At 33.4% G+C, this 13,130-nt stretch overlaps 1 protein-coding gene across 6 annotated transcripts in view; it reads left to right on the forward strand.

Annotated features, from left to right (window-relative positions):
- Positions 1 to 13,130, forward strand: part of LOC150104406 (uncharacterized) — a 459,199-nt gene that overhangs the window by 334,683 nt on the left and 111,386 nt on the right. For all 6 annotated transcript variants that reach the window (XM_090396357.1, XM_090396356.1, XM_090396354.1 and 3 more), the window contains one exon: positions 475 to 1,099. In XM_090396357.1, the coding sequence (XP_090252483.1) occupies positions 475 to 1,099 (625 nt within the window). The remainder of the gene's footprint in view (positions 1 to 474; positions 1,100 to 13,130) is intronic.

Below are 13,130 nucleotides of genomic sequence, written 5' to 3' on the forward strand. Positions count from 1 at the left end.
TCTTTCCTAGTTAGATTAGGTGGGTACTCTTTCCTAGTTAGATTAGGTATTTGTTGAAAGTAGACCTACTTATTACTTTATATTTGAAATACTGTAAATTCATTATAATATTCAGTGACAAAGTTTTTTCCCTAAAACATGTTTTCCTAAGAGCATATTTCAGGCCGTCTTTTCAGATCTGACTTTGGGTCAGATCTGATTAGCATTTGTAAACCCTCGAGATGATAATTTTGTCAACAGTTGTATCATAGTAAATTGAAGTTAATAAATGTGTGCATGTTATATATAACACTGCAGACATGTTCACAATCATTATTAAGTTAATAATACTTAACTGGAAAAAAAAATAAGAAAGAAAGAAAGATTGGCATGAGATGACCTTCATAATGTATTTTTGCATTATGAAATAAAAATATTTTTGCATGAAATATTTTTCTTTATAATGTGTCTATATAAAAATTTATTTCTTTTCAGAAATAAATCCAAGTCTTCTTCAGCCAGCTGCTCCTGTATCTCATACGCCATCTCCAATTACTCCAAGTTCCTCCTCTCAACAGTTTCTTAATATTGCTTCCTCTCAACAGACTCAAGATTCATCCTCTAGCATAACATCAACTTCTTATGCAGTTAACTTTCTACCTCCTCCTGGTTCATCAACACCAAGTCCTTCAGTTGGCTCAGTAGCAGCACCCCAAACCCTTCTAATTCCATCTTCTCCCTCGTGTTCTACTTCTGCACCAGTGTCTGCAGTAGCAACACCATCTCAATGTTCGACTCACCTGTCAGACCACCTAACTGTACAGAATACAACCTCCTCGATGGAAGCAGTATATGTTCCTTCTGGTTATTCTGATACTTTTATAGGAGAAAATGAAAATAATGAAACCAGTTCATGTACACATTCTCCATTGCCTTTCATATCTTTGCCATCGCTTACTAAACTGGATGATGAGGCTGCATGTTGTCTAACAACAGAATCATCTGGGAAAGTAGAGCAACAAACTCATACAGTAATATCTGTAACACCACCTCCTTCCCCAACACTCAGTCAGCATAGCCATCATAGAAGAAATGCCAGTGATACTTCAGCTTTTAATAAGTAATTCGTCTCCATGTGATAGATATATAAATGTACTACATTTTTAAGTATGTGCATGCTATATATATATATATAGATATAGATATATGTGTGCATACATGCACACATATATCTATAGATAGAAATAAATATCTATTTCTCCTTTAATGCATTAGTAAATTTCACTATCTCACTAATGAAAAAGCCATCTTAGCCTTTCCCTAATTCTACATTCCTTTTCATCTGACAGATGTTCTGTTTGATTTAAGACTAAACAGAGCGTGCGTGGTTATGCTTGGTCTTTAACCCTGTTCTGGTATTATGCTCTTCAAAACATGGGTTTGTAATCATTTTGTGACCAGGATGTTATTGTGTTGCAGCTTTCACATGTTACAGATTCATGTAACACATTATTGTGATTCAAAACATGAATCACAATAATGAGAAAAAAAAGTTATGCATATATTAGTTTGTCTTGCTTGCAAATGAAGTATATAATTATTACCCTATTAGAGTTCAAGGAACAATTGTAGAAAGTTGCATGGATAAAAATTATTTAAAATAATTATTAGTAAAAAAAAAGTCTGCCATTTTATGAAGTCTTCTCATATTATTGATACTAGACATAGAGTTCTTTGAAACAAGTGAACTGCTGTGAAATTATCTGAACCTGAACCAATTGATTCATAAGTTTTTTTTTTAGTTAATAATTATTTGAGGGGTGCTTAAGGGTGAAAGCTGTATAACTGAGAGGAGACCTCCACATAGCCTTTATAGGAATGCGGAGAACCTACCAGGGCTTCTGACCTAATGTCCAATCCTCACCTTCTCGTGGTGCACCCTGTTGGGTATCTACTTGAATACTGAACGAACGAGGATGGGCTGGCAATTTGGGATTTAGCTGACCAAATTGTATTCTTATTGGTTAAACCAAAATAAAAAAAATGATGGTACAACATGACAAAATTTCATGCCGGCTAGGGCGTCGCCCGGTTAAACAAGGCCCCCATTGTTTTTGCCAGGGAACCAGGGCGAACAGCGAAAAGTCAGCTACTTGAACAAATCTGAAAATAAACCCCAACTCAACATCACCAGAGTTAAAGATCGGTACTATCAACATAAGACACCTGAATGGAATTAGATAAGTACCAGATCGACATAAATATGGGTGACTGAAACAAAAAAGACAAAAACTGCTGGTGAGATCTTAATGAACAATAAATACAAAATGTTATATTCAGGCAATGATAATCAAGGAAAAGAAGGAGTAGCCATAGTATTCAACACTAAATATGAAGCTAATCTTCTTGAATGGCAGGCAGTCTCAAGTAAAGTGACGTGGGCAAATATCAGAATGGGGAACTGGACAATGAGACTTATTTGTGCCCATAGTCCCACAGAAGGTTCTTCAAAGGTAGAATTGGAGGAAGTTTTTTGAGGCTTTAGAGAAAGAAACTGACACAATAAAAAAGGAAAAGTTGGTCCTTGTTGGGGATCTAAATAGCATAGTAGGAAATGATTGTCAGACATACAAAAATATTTTGAGAAAATTTGGAGAAAAGAGCAAAGCTAATAATAATGGCAAATACCTGTTGGATTTCTTCTCAGGACATGGAATGGTTATTACTAACACCATGTTCCAACATAAAAATTGCACAACTTCATATGGAGAAAAGAGGCAAGGAATAAAAAAAGTCTCATTGACTATGTTATTGTTGATAGTGATATTTTCTCCCTGGTGCAGGACACCAGAGTGTACAGAGGATTTGAAATTGGAAGTGATCACTGTTTAGTCTTGAGCAGGATAAAATTGAATTTCATATCGAAAAGAATAACATGTAAGAAAGTTTTAAAGCGAATAAAAGTTGAGCAGCTCTCAGATGGAAAGAGTGCTGTAAAAGGAATTAGAGATGATAAAGGTGACATGAAAACGCTAGAAAAAGATATCCTTGAGGTATGGAGTAATTACTTTGAAAAACTGCTAAATGAAACAAGCAGTGATGACAGCACAGTGGTAAAAAACACTGACCAGGCATGCAGTCAGGAATACATATTCAAAATTGAAGTAGAAAAAGCAATCAAAGGCTTGAAATGTGGAAAGGCAGCAGGAGTAGATGATATTCGACCAGAAATGCTGAAGTATGGTGGTATAAAAGTCTTACAGTGGCTGCACTGCATAGTTCAGAAAGCCTGGACAGAGGGACGAATTCTCGATGATTGGAGTAGCGCTCTAATAGTACCCATATATAAAAAGGGAAATAAAACTGAATGTGAGAATTACAGAGGTATTTCCTTACTGAGTGTTCCTGGCAAGATCTATGCAAGTATACTTGAGAAGAATTGTGGAAGAAAAACTTGGTGAAGAACAAGCTGGATTCAGGCCAAATAGAGGCTATCAGGATCAGATCTTCACTTTACGACAAACAGTTGAGAAAGCATGGGAATATAACAAAGATCTCTATTTAAGTTTTGTTCATTTGGAAAAGGCATATGACAAGGAGCCAAGAGAGAGAGAGAGAGAAGCTATTTCAATACACTTTATATGGTGTCAATGGAGCATTATATCGAGCAATACTTAGTCTTTATTTGAGTTGTAAGTCAGCAGTTAGAATTGAAGGAAGCACAGGAAGATGGTTCAATGTTAAATCTGGTGTGAGACAAGAATGTACATTATCCCCTGTGTTATTCATCATCTATATGGATCACATTATGAAGGAAAGTGTTATTAAACATGATATCAAAATTGGTGATGTTAATGTCAGCTCTTTGCTTTATGCGGATGATGTTATACTTCTAAATAAATCCTCTACAAGTCTGCAAGATTCTCTGACTAAATTGAATAGCTGTTGTAATAGATATGGTATGAAGGTCAGCAATAAAAAGACAAAGACAATGAAAATAGGCAGACTCATTGAAAATGTCAATTGTGTTGTGAATGGAGAACCTGTGGAACAAGTAAAACATTTCACCTACTTAGACACGATTTTTACTGAAGATGGTAAATTAAATATAGAAATAGACAACAGAATCAGCAAAGCTGGTATGGTGGGAAGTCAATTGAATAAATTCATATGGAATAAGAGAGAAATTAGTCGGAACACTAAATTAGCTGTATACAAGACAGTGTTCAAACCAGTTTTAACTTATGGATCTGAGAGCTGGGTCAGAAGTAAAACACTTGACCAAAGACTAGAGACCGCAGATATGAGAGTCCTGAGAAAGATTATAGGTGTGAACAGATGGCATCAATGTCAATATTATATTAAAAATGAGGATATTAGGAAAGAACTTGACATTGTCAGCATCCAGGAATGCATTAGTAGAGCTAATCTCAGGTGGTATGGTCACTTAAATAGAATAGGCGAGGAAAGATTAGCAAAACAAGTGTTCTCTGCCAGGTTGGCAGCAAAACGACCCAGAGGAAGACCAAGATATAGGTGGATTGATACGGTACAAAGTGCCTTAGACGATAGAAATATAAGATCTGATAATGTTGGAGTCTTGACAAGTAACAGACTGATTTGGAGGAAAATTGTAGATAGGAAGTTAGTAATGATGTAATTTTTTTTCATGTAGTACTATCATATCCTGTGCACCCCTTGAGGGTACATGGCAGGAATTTGATGATGATGATAATTATTTGAAAGAATTTTTATATATGAACTTTCTACAACTGTTCTTTGAGACCAACATTAATCTTCTGATATGCATCCCTAAGAGGTCTTCAGGTTACTACAACAGTACAACATGATTAAGTCTATATTATTAATCTCCTATCAACAATTTTCTTCCAAATCAATCTGTTAATTATGAGAACTCCGATATTGTCATATCTAACATTTTTGTGTTTCTAAGGCACTTCTAACAGAATCAGTCCACCTAGACCTTGGGCTTCCTGTAGGTCTCATTCCTGCCATCTTGGAATGAAACACCTGCTTTGCTAATCTGTCCTTACCTATTCTTTTTAAGTGGCCATACTACCTTAGATTAGCTCTGATGATGATGACACATTCTTGAATGATGATAATGTCAAGAGTTTTTTCCTAATATCATCAGTTTTAATATGATTTTCCCATTGATGACATCATTTCACTGTAATTTTTCTCAGAATCCTCATATCTGTGGTCTCTAGTCTTTGATCAAGTGCTTTATTTCTATCCAACTCTTAGATCCATAACATAAAACTGATTTGAATGCCATCTTATATATTGCTAGGTTGGTGTGCTTTGGCTAATTTCTCTCTCATTCCATATAAATTTATTCACCTGGCTATCCACCATACCAGCTTTGCTTATTCTGTTGTATATTTTCAGATTTAACTTGCCATCTTCACTAAAAACTGTGCTTAAATAGCTGAAATATTTTACTTGTTCTGTAGGATCTCCATTCAGAATGCAGCTGAAGTTTTTTATGCTTCTGCCTGTTTTCATAGTTTTGGTCTTTTTGTTACTGATTTTCATGCCAAATTTGTTACAGCTATTATTCAATTTAATTAAAGAATCCTGGAGATTTGCACTAGATGTGTTTATAAATACAGTGTCATCTGTATAAAGCAGAGAACTAAGTTTGACATATTCATCATCATTGGCTTAACAACCCTTGGCAAGTCCTAGCCTTCCTCAGAAGCTTCTGCCACTCTTCTCTATATTTTGCAATAGTCATCCAATTACATCCTCTAATAGTTTTAGCGTCTTCTGTCATATTATCTGCCCATCTAGTTCTTGGTGTTCCTCTAGATCTCTTACCCCCTGGGTTAAAAAGACCTTCTTTACTGATCTTAGTTCTCCCATTCCTATTAAATGTCCAGCCCATTTCTGGTGACCAATTTTCATGAATGTAATAATATTTGGTTCCCTAAACAAATCATCAATTCATTATTATACTTTATCCTCCATTCATTATTCACTTTAACTGGTCCATATAGATTTTCATGAATGTAATAATATTTGGCTCCCTAAACAAATCATTAATTCATTATTATACTTTATTCTCCATTCATTATTCACTTTAACTGGTCCATATAGAGTTCGTAGTATTTTCCTTTCAAAAATACTTAATCTTCTTAAATCCTGTTTGTTCATGGTCCATGTTTACGATGCATACACTAATACAGGTCAAATTAAGGTTTTATAAATCCTAATTTTACTTTGAAGACCTAATAGGCTTGATTTTATGTCTTAAAAGTCCATGATAACATCTATTTTCTACAGATATTTTTTCTTTTGTTATAAAGAGAGATTATTTATAAATTAATTATTATCAATCCTCATTTGTTATGAGATTTTCTCTATAACGATTATTTCTATTTCCGAGTGTTTTTATATATGCACAAGGATTCAATTCCGATTAGTGCAATGACTTTTAACTGTTTCTTTCAGAATCTGAAAAATCACTGACTCAAGCCCAAAACAAAATATACACATTTAATAAAAGAAAAACAACATATACACTTCAAATAAAATTACACAACTAACTACAAAATTAACTGGATCCAAGGCCTTTTAAGATAAACTTACACCTTAGAGATCTCCCATTCTCTGACTCATTCTATTACTGGTTTGTTCAACATATACTTAATCAAGTCTACTAGACTAAACACCTTGTTTACACTATAACAAAATGTTCATAGACAGTTTCTTTGTTGAGGTCTTTTTCTGAAGATATAAGATTCTCCTCTTCTTTTCCATAGGATCCTTTCTCATCACTCTTATGTAGCACACATTATTCCTCCTGACCCTGAAATTTAAATATTCTGAATTCACCAAAGTACTCTTACCTCATACAATTCAATTTTGTTACTTTTTGTACCAGCAAAAAAAAGGTTTCTTCTACTGCTTTATCTAAGTTGCTAAATTCTGTCTCCTTTTCCAGTAGAAATAACAGATAGATCCAGTCCTTAAGACAGATGAAATTTTCCAATCAGTGTTTCCTTGAACATTCCTATAGAACGTCAATTGCAATATTTTCTTTTATTTACCAATACTTATTGACAGTCTTAACTCCTCCACTTCAAAGACTCACTTTAAAGTTCTATGATTCCTTTTTCGGAATCTTCTGTTAATATTCCTCCCACTGTCACATACAACTAAATATACTTATTATTTTAATAAGTTCTTCTCTGTTTTTGTCTTTGTCTCAGTAATGCCAATTATGTCCATGTGGTACTTTTCCAGTTCTTCTGCAAGTTCAATTTCCTTTCTATTAATACTCCATATATTGATTCATTTTACTAAAAGAAAGGATCCATATATTGATGATTTCTATCTTCATTGCTTCTGATGTCTGGTTCATTTTTCTTCTTCTTCTTCTAGATGTTGAGTGGGAGCTTGTTCCAGTAGCTGACTTTTCGCTGTTTGCTCTGATTCCTTGACAAAAACAGCATGGGCCCTTGTTTAACTGGATGATGCCACTAGCCAGCATGAAATCTCTTCATGTTGTACCAGCTTATTATATCATATACTTCAGCTGCAGCTGAGACACAAACTACTGTATGCATGATTTATTACTTTATTATTGTGATTCATGTTTTGAATTTAGTTAACAGTGTCTATCTGACGATGTCCACAAATTCTATATTGTTGTTACATGTGCAAGCCATGAAAGTTATTTAAATAGGAAGCACTGAATTCTCCATAAAACCAGGAATCAGTAAGAAGCAGCAATCCTATGTTCATTGTACTGCTGTTTTATGTAGACTTCATGATAGACACACTCATACGCTCTGGTTAAAAAAAAAAAAAAAAAAGCATTCTTTAGTCATCCTCCATACTCACTAACATCCATCAGACTGAAAGAATGCATGTAGCATGATTCGTTGTTAATAGTTCCTGAACAGTGAACATTGCAAACGGTTTTTAGTTTCACTTCTGAGAATTTGGTATTAGCATATCATCTGATAATTTTACTATTTATATGTTAAAAAGCTGCCCAAAATTTTGATATCATAGCCTGATTGATTCAATACTGAAGCATTGTTCCATAGATCTTCAGATTTGCATTGAATTTTGTGAAGTGTATTCATTGCCTATGACATCTATAGTGTAGATGGCATGTGATGAAATATATTTCTTTTTTGGATTTTAATTATTGTTTGATCTTTGTCTTTAATTCTGAAATTTGGCTGAATAGTATGCATATCAGTAAGACAATAAGACAGATAAATACAAAGTCGGATTGAGGTGGTAATTTGATTGTGGTTGTTGGCGGAAAGGATGACAATGTTTGAATTGGGTTATGTTTGTAAACATGTCTTCTCAATAATTGCAGGGTAAATTCATTGTGTGGAAAATTAATTGCTGAAAATTCTTCAGTTGATGAATTTTCTTTATATAAATAAAAAAATATATTTCCCATATATGAAAAAAAAAGAAATATTTTATGTATTATTTATTATTTCAATTATATTTACCTTTCTGAAATTTTTTATTCTTATAAAGTTATTAATATTCATTCTTACTTAGATACTGCAGGCTATGTAAATGAATATTAATTTTTACAAAACTGAGATAGGGTAGTAATGGAGAAAGCATGTCATATTTAAGAATATTTAGGTATAATAGTTATTTCCAATAGTTAACTATTTTCATATTCTTGTCATTCCTATTTGACTATTGTATTTATAGTTAGAATAGTTATTAGGGAGAATAAACTATTTAAGAATAGTTTAGGAGAAAGGACACAATATTTAAGAATATTTATTCCTCCAACTGTTCACTATTTTTCTATTCTGTGCATTTATAAACCCTTCCAGGTGTGATATATTTTTTATCTGAACTAATTTGGAAGAGGTGTTTCAATTATTGAATACATGTGTATTTTGAAAATCATTGCACTTTTCCTGCATAGTGATGACATCTTGAATGCTTCTAACATTTGCAGAGCTAGTTTAAGACCATAAGTGCACTTTTAAGTAATTATATTAAAGAAAATGATAAAAAAATTACATAAATCTATCATCACCATGTAAATCAACATAAGCTAAATTGCCATCTGTGGCTGCAATACTAGTCTTTACCTTTTCTCTAATACTAGTATTTTTTTGATACTAAGAAATTTTATATTCAGTCTTCTTTACTGGGGGGGGGATATATATATATGTGTATATATAATATTAATACATGCTTCCAAAGTGAAATACATAATTGATATTACTTACGACACTGCTTATCGGCAGGTCTGAAGTGGCTTGAGTGGTTTCCATGTTTGGTCATGGAATTTCAGCATGATTTCAAAACCTGGTTAAAATGAATAAAAATTACGATGAAAAGTAAATAAAATAACCAAAATGCTAAAAAAAAACATTCCCTAGCCAGCCCCTTGTTGTACACCTATAGTACATGTGTACTATAGGTGTACAAGCCATAAAAATATATCTCTTCCCCGAAAAAAGAAAAAGATGGAATAATCATGCAGCTTTTCTTCAAAAGGTGATTGATCACATTAAAGGTACAAAGAAACCGCTTTAGATAACTTATAAGTTTTCGATAATAAGAAAAGTGATTATTATGAATCAGAAATTTTGTGAGGTTTGGGATCATTAGGTGGAATTAATTTACAAAATTACTGCCTCCACTTATAGAAGATATTTCAGCATTTTTGTTCAGAATTATTCAAAAGAATGAACTGGAAATTTCTGACTTATACTAGTTATTGCATTAGGACTAGTATTGCAGCTGCAAATGGCAATTTAGCTTATGCTGATTTACATTATTATAATAACATTTATATAATTTTATTATCATTTTCTTTAATGTAATTCATCAAAAGTGCCTGTGATCTTAAACTAGCTCTGTAAATGATAACAGCATACAACATATCTTTCATATGCAAGAAAAGTGGAGTCATTTTCAAAATACATGTGTATTCAATAACTGAAACACTGCATCTTCTGAATTAGTTCAGAAGATGTGATGGGTGTCTAAATGTGCAGAAAAATAGTGACCGGTTCGCAGAATTAATATTCTTAAATATGATGCTCTTTCTCCTTAAACAACCCTATTCTAGTTTTGTAGATATTAATATTCCATCATCAGAACCTGTAGTATTTAAGTAAGAAATAATATTTATAACATTTTAAGACGAAACAGAAATTAGGAAACACACCGAACAATAAAATATTACTTTTACTGTATAAGAATAAAAATATTATGAAAATCTGATTAAAATCTAAATAAGTAATAGATAAATACATTAAAAAAAAAACTATTTTGTGAAATTTATCTTTCACTGCATTTACTTTTTATATATCAGTATCAATGTAATATCGTTTCACTTTTCTAGCGAATAACATTTTCAATGAATTATTTGCGTGATGAATTTTTCCCACGATGAATAGTTCGTGTGATGAATTGTCCATAAATCATTTGTTAAGAACCCATGTTACTGACATCCCTTAAGGTAACTCATGGTAATTCATTACCTGATTGAATCATTAGGGTCTCATTGAGGGTTAATATTTGCCAGAAATCAACTGAATATTAACCAGGTTATATCATTTAGCATCATTTTAATTTTTATGCTTAGATCATCCTACAGACTAGATTAATTGCACTTGATATCTGCAGTTCCAAATATAGATTTTCATCATCATCATCATCAAATTCCTGCCATGTACCCTCAAGGGGTGTACAGGATATGACAGTACAACATGAAAAAAATTACATCATTACTAACTTCCTATCTACAATTTTCCTCCAAATCAGTCTGTTACTTGTCAAGACTCCAACATTATCAGATCTTATATTACTATCATCTAAGACACTTTGTACCGTATCAATCCACCTACATCTTGGTCTTCCTCTGGGTCGTTTTTCTGCCAACCTGGTAGAGAACACTTGTTTTGGTAATCTTTCTTCACCCATTCTGTTTAAGTGACCATACCACCTGAGATTAGCTCTGCTAACGCATTCCTGGATGTTGATAATGTCAAGTTCTTTCCTAATATCCTCGTTTTTAATATGATATTGCCATTGATGCCATCTGTTCACGCCTATAATTTTTCTCAGGACTCTCATATCTGTGGTCTCTAGTCTTTGGTCAAGTGTTTTACTTCTGACCCAGCTCTCAGATCCATAAGTTAAAACTGGTTTGAACACTGTCTTGTATACAGCTAATTTAGTGTTCCGACTAATTTCTCTCCTATTCCATATGAATTTATTCAGTTGACTTCCTACCATACCAGCTTTGCTGATTCTGTTGTCTATTTCTATATTTAATTTACCATCTTCAGTAAAAATCGTGCCTAAGTAGGTGAAATGTTTTACTTGTTCCACAGGTTCTCCATTTACAACACAGCTGACATTTTCAATGATTCTGCCTATTTTCATTGTCTTTGTCTTTTTATTGCTGACCTTCATGCCATATCTATTACAACAGCTATTCGATTTAGTCAGAGAATCTTGCAGACTTTAGCGGATTTATTTAGAAGTATAACATCATTCACATAAAGCTAAGAGCTGACATTAACGTCTCCAATTTTGATATCATGTTTAATACCACTTTCCTTCATAATGTGATCCATATAGAATGAATAACAGAGGGGATAATGTACATCCTTGTCTCACACCAGATTTAACATTAAACCATCTTCCTGTACTTCCTTCAATTCTAACTGCTGACTTACAACTCAAATAAAGACTAAGTTTTGCTTGATATAATGCTCCATTGACACCATATAACTGTAGCGTATTGAATACCTTCTCTCTTGGCACCTTGTCATATGCCTTTTCCAAATCTACAAAACTTAAATACAGATCTCTGTTATATTCCCATGCTTTCTCGACTATTTGTCGTAAAGTGAAGATCTGATTCTGACCACCTCTATTTGGCCTGAATCCATCTTGTTCTTCACCAAGCTTTTCTTCCACAATTCTTCTCAACTGTTTCTCAAGTATATTTGCATAGATCTTCCCAGGAACACTCAGTAGGGAAATACCTCTGTAATTCTCACATTCAGTTTTATTTCCTTTTTTATATATGGGTACTATGAGAGCTCTACTCCAATCATCAGGAATTTGTCCCTCTGTCCAGGCTTTCTGAACTATGCAGTGCAGCCATTGTAAGACTCTTATACCAACATACTTCAGCATTTCTGGTCGAATATCATCTACTCCTGCTGCCTTTCCACATTTCAAGTCTTTGATAGCTTTTACTACTTAAAGTATGGATATGTATTCCTGACTGCATGCCTGGTCAGTGTTTTTTTACCACTGTGCTGTCATCACTGCTTGTTTCATTTAGCAGTTTTTCAAGGTAATTACTCCATACTTCAAGGATATCTTTTTCTCCCGTTTTCATGTCACCTTTATCATCTCTAACTCCTTTTGCAGCAATCTTTCTTCCATTCCTAAGCTTCTTCAACAACCTCCAGAATATTTTGCCACCTTCTTGATATTTATTTTCTATATTCTTGCCAAAGTCCTCCCATGACTTTTGTTTAGCTAGTTTTACACAGTGTTTAGCTTTCTTACATTTGTCTCTGTATTCTCTAAGAGCATAAGCTGACTTATTTGCCAGGAACATTTGATATGCTTTCTTCTTTTCCTTCACTGCCTCTTTAACTTCCTGTGTCCACCAGGGAGTTCTGATTTTTTTATCCTTGCACACAACCTCACCACATGCCTTCTGGCAGAATCAATCAATGTTTTCTTCAGAGTTTGCCACTGAATCTACAAGGTTTGATTCTTGTTCTCAAACTCTTTCATTTTTTCTTTAATAATCTTTGTGTATTTTAGTCTATAGTTCACATCTGAGAGCTGCTAGATTTTTTTTCGCTTTAAAACTTTCTTACATGTTATTCTTCTCAATATGAAATTCAATTTTATCCTACTCAAGAGTAAATAGTGATCACTTCCAATTTCAAATCTTCTGTACACTTTAGTGTCCTGCATCAGGGAGAAAACATCACCATCAACAATAACATAGTCAATGAGACTTTTCTTATTCCTTGCCTCTTCTCTCCATGTGAATTTGTGCACATTTTTATGTTGCAACATGCTGTTAGTAATAACCACTCCATATCCTGAGCAGAAATCCAACAGATATATGCCATTAT

The sequence above is a fragment of the Typopeltis vanoorti genome, chromosome 8 (assembly GCF_054136105.1).
Source record: "Typopeltis vanoorti isolate ZY-2024b chromosome 8, IOZ_Tvanoo_1.0, whole genome shotgun sequence".
In the NCBI taxonomy this organism is placed as follows: domain Eukaryota; kingdom Metazoa; phylum Arthropoda; class Arachnida; order Uropygi; family Thelyphonidae; genus Typopeltis; species Typopeltis vanoorti.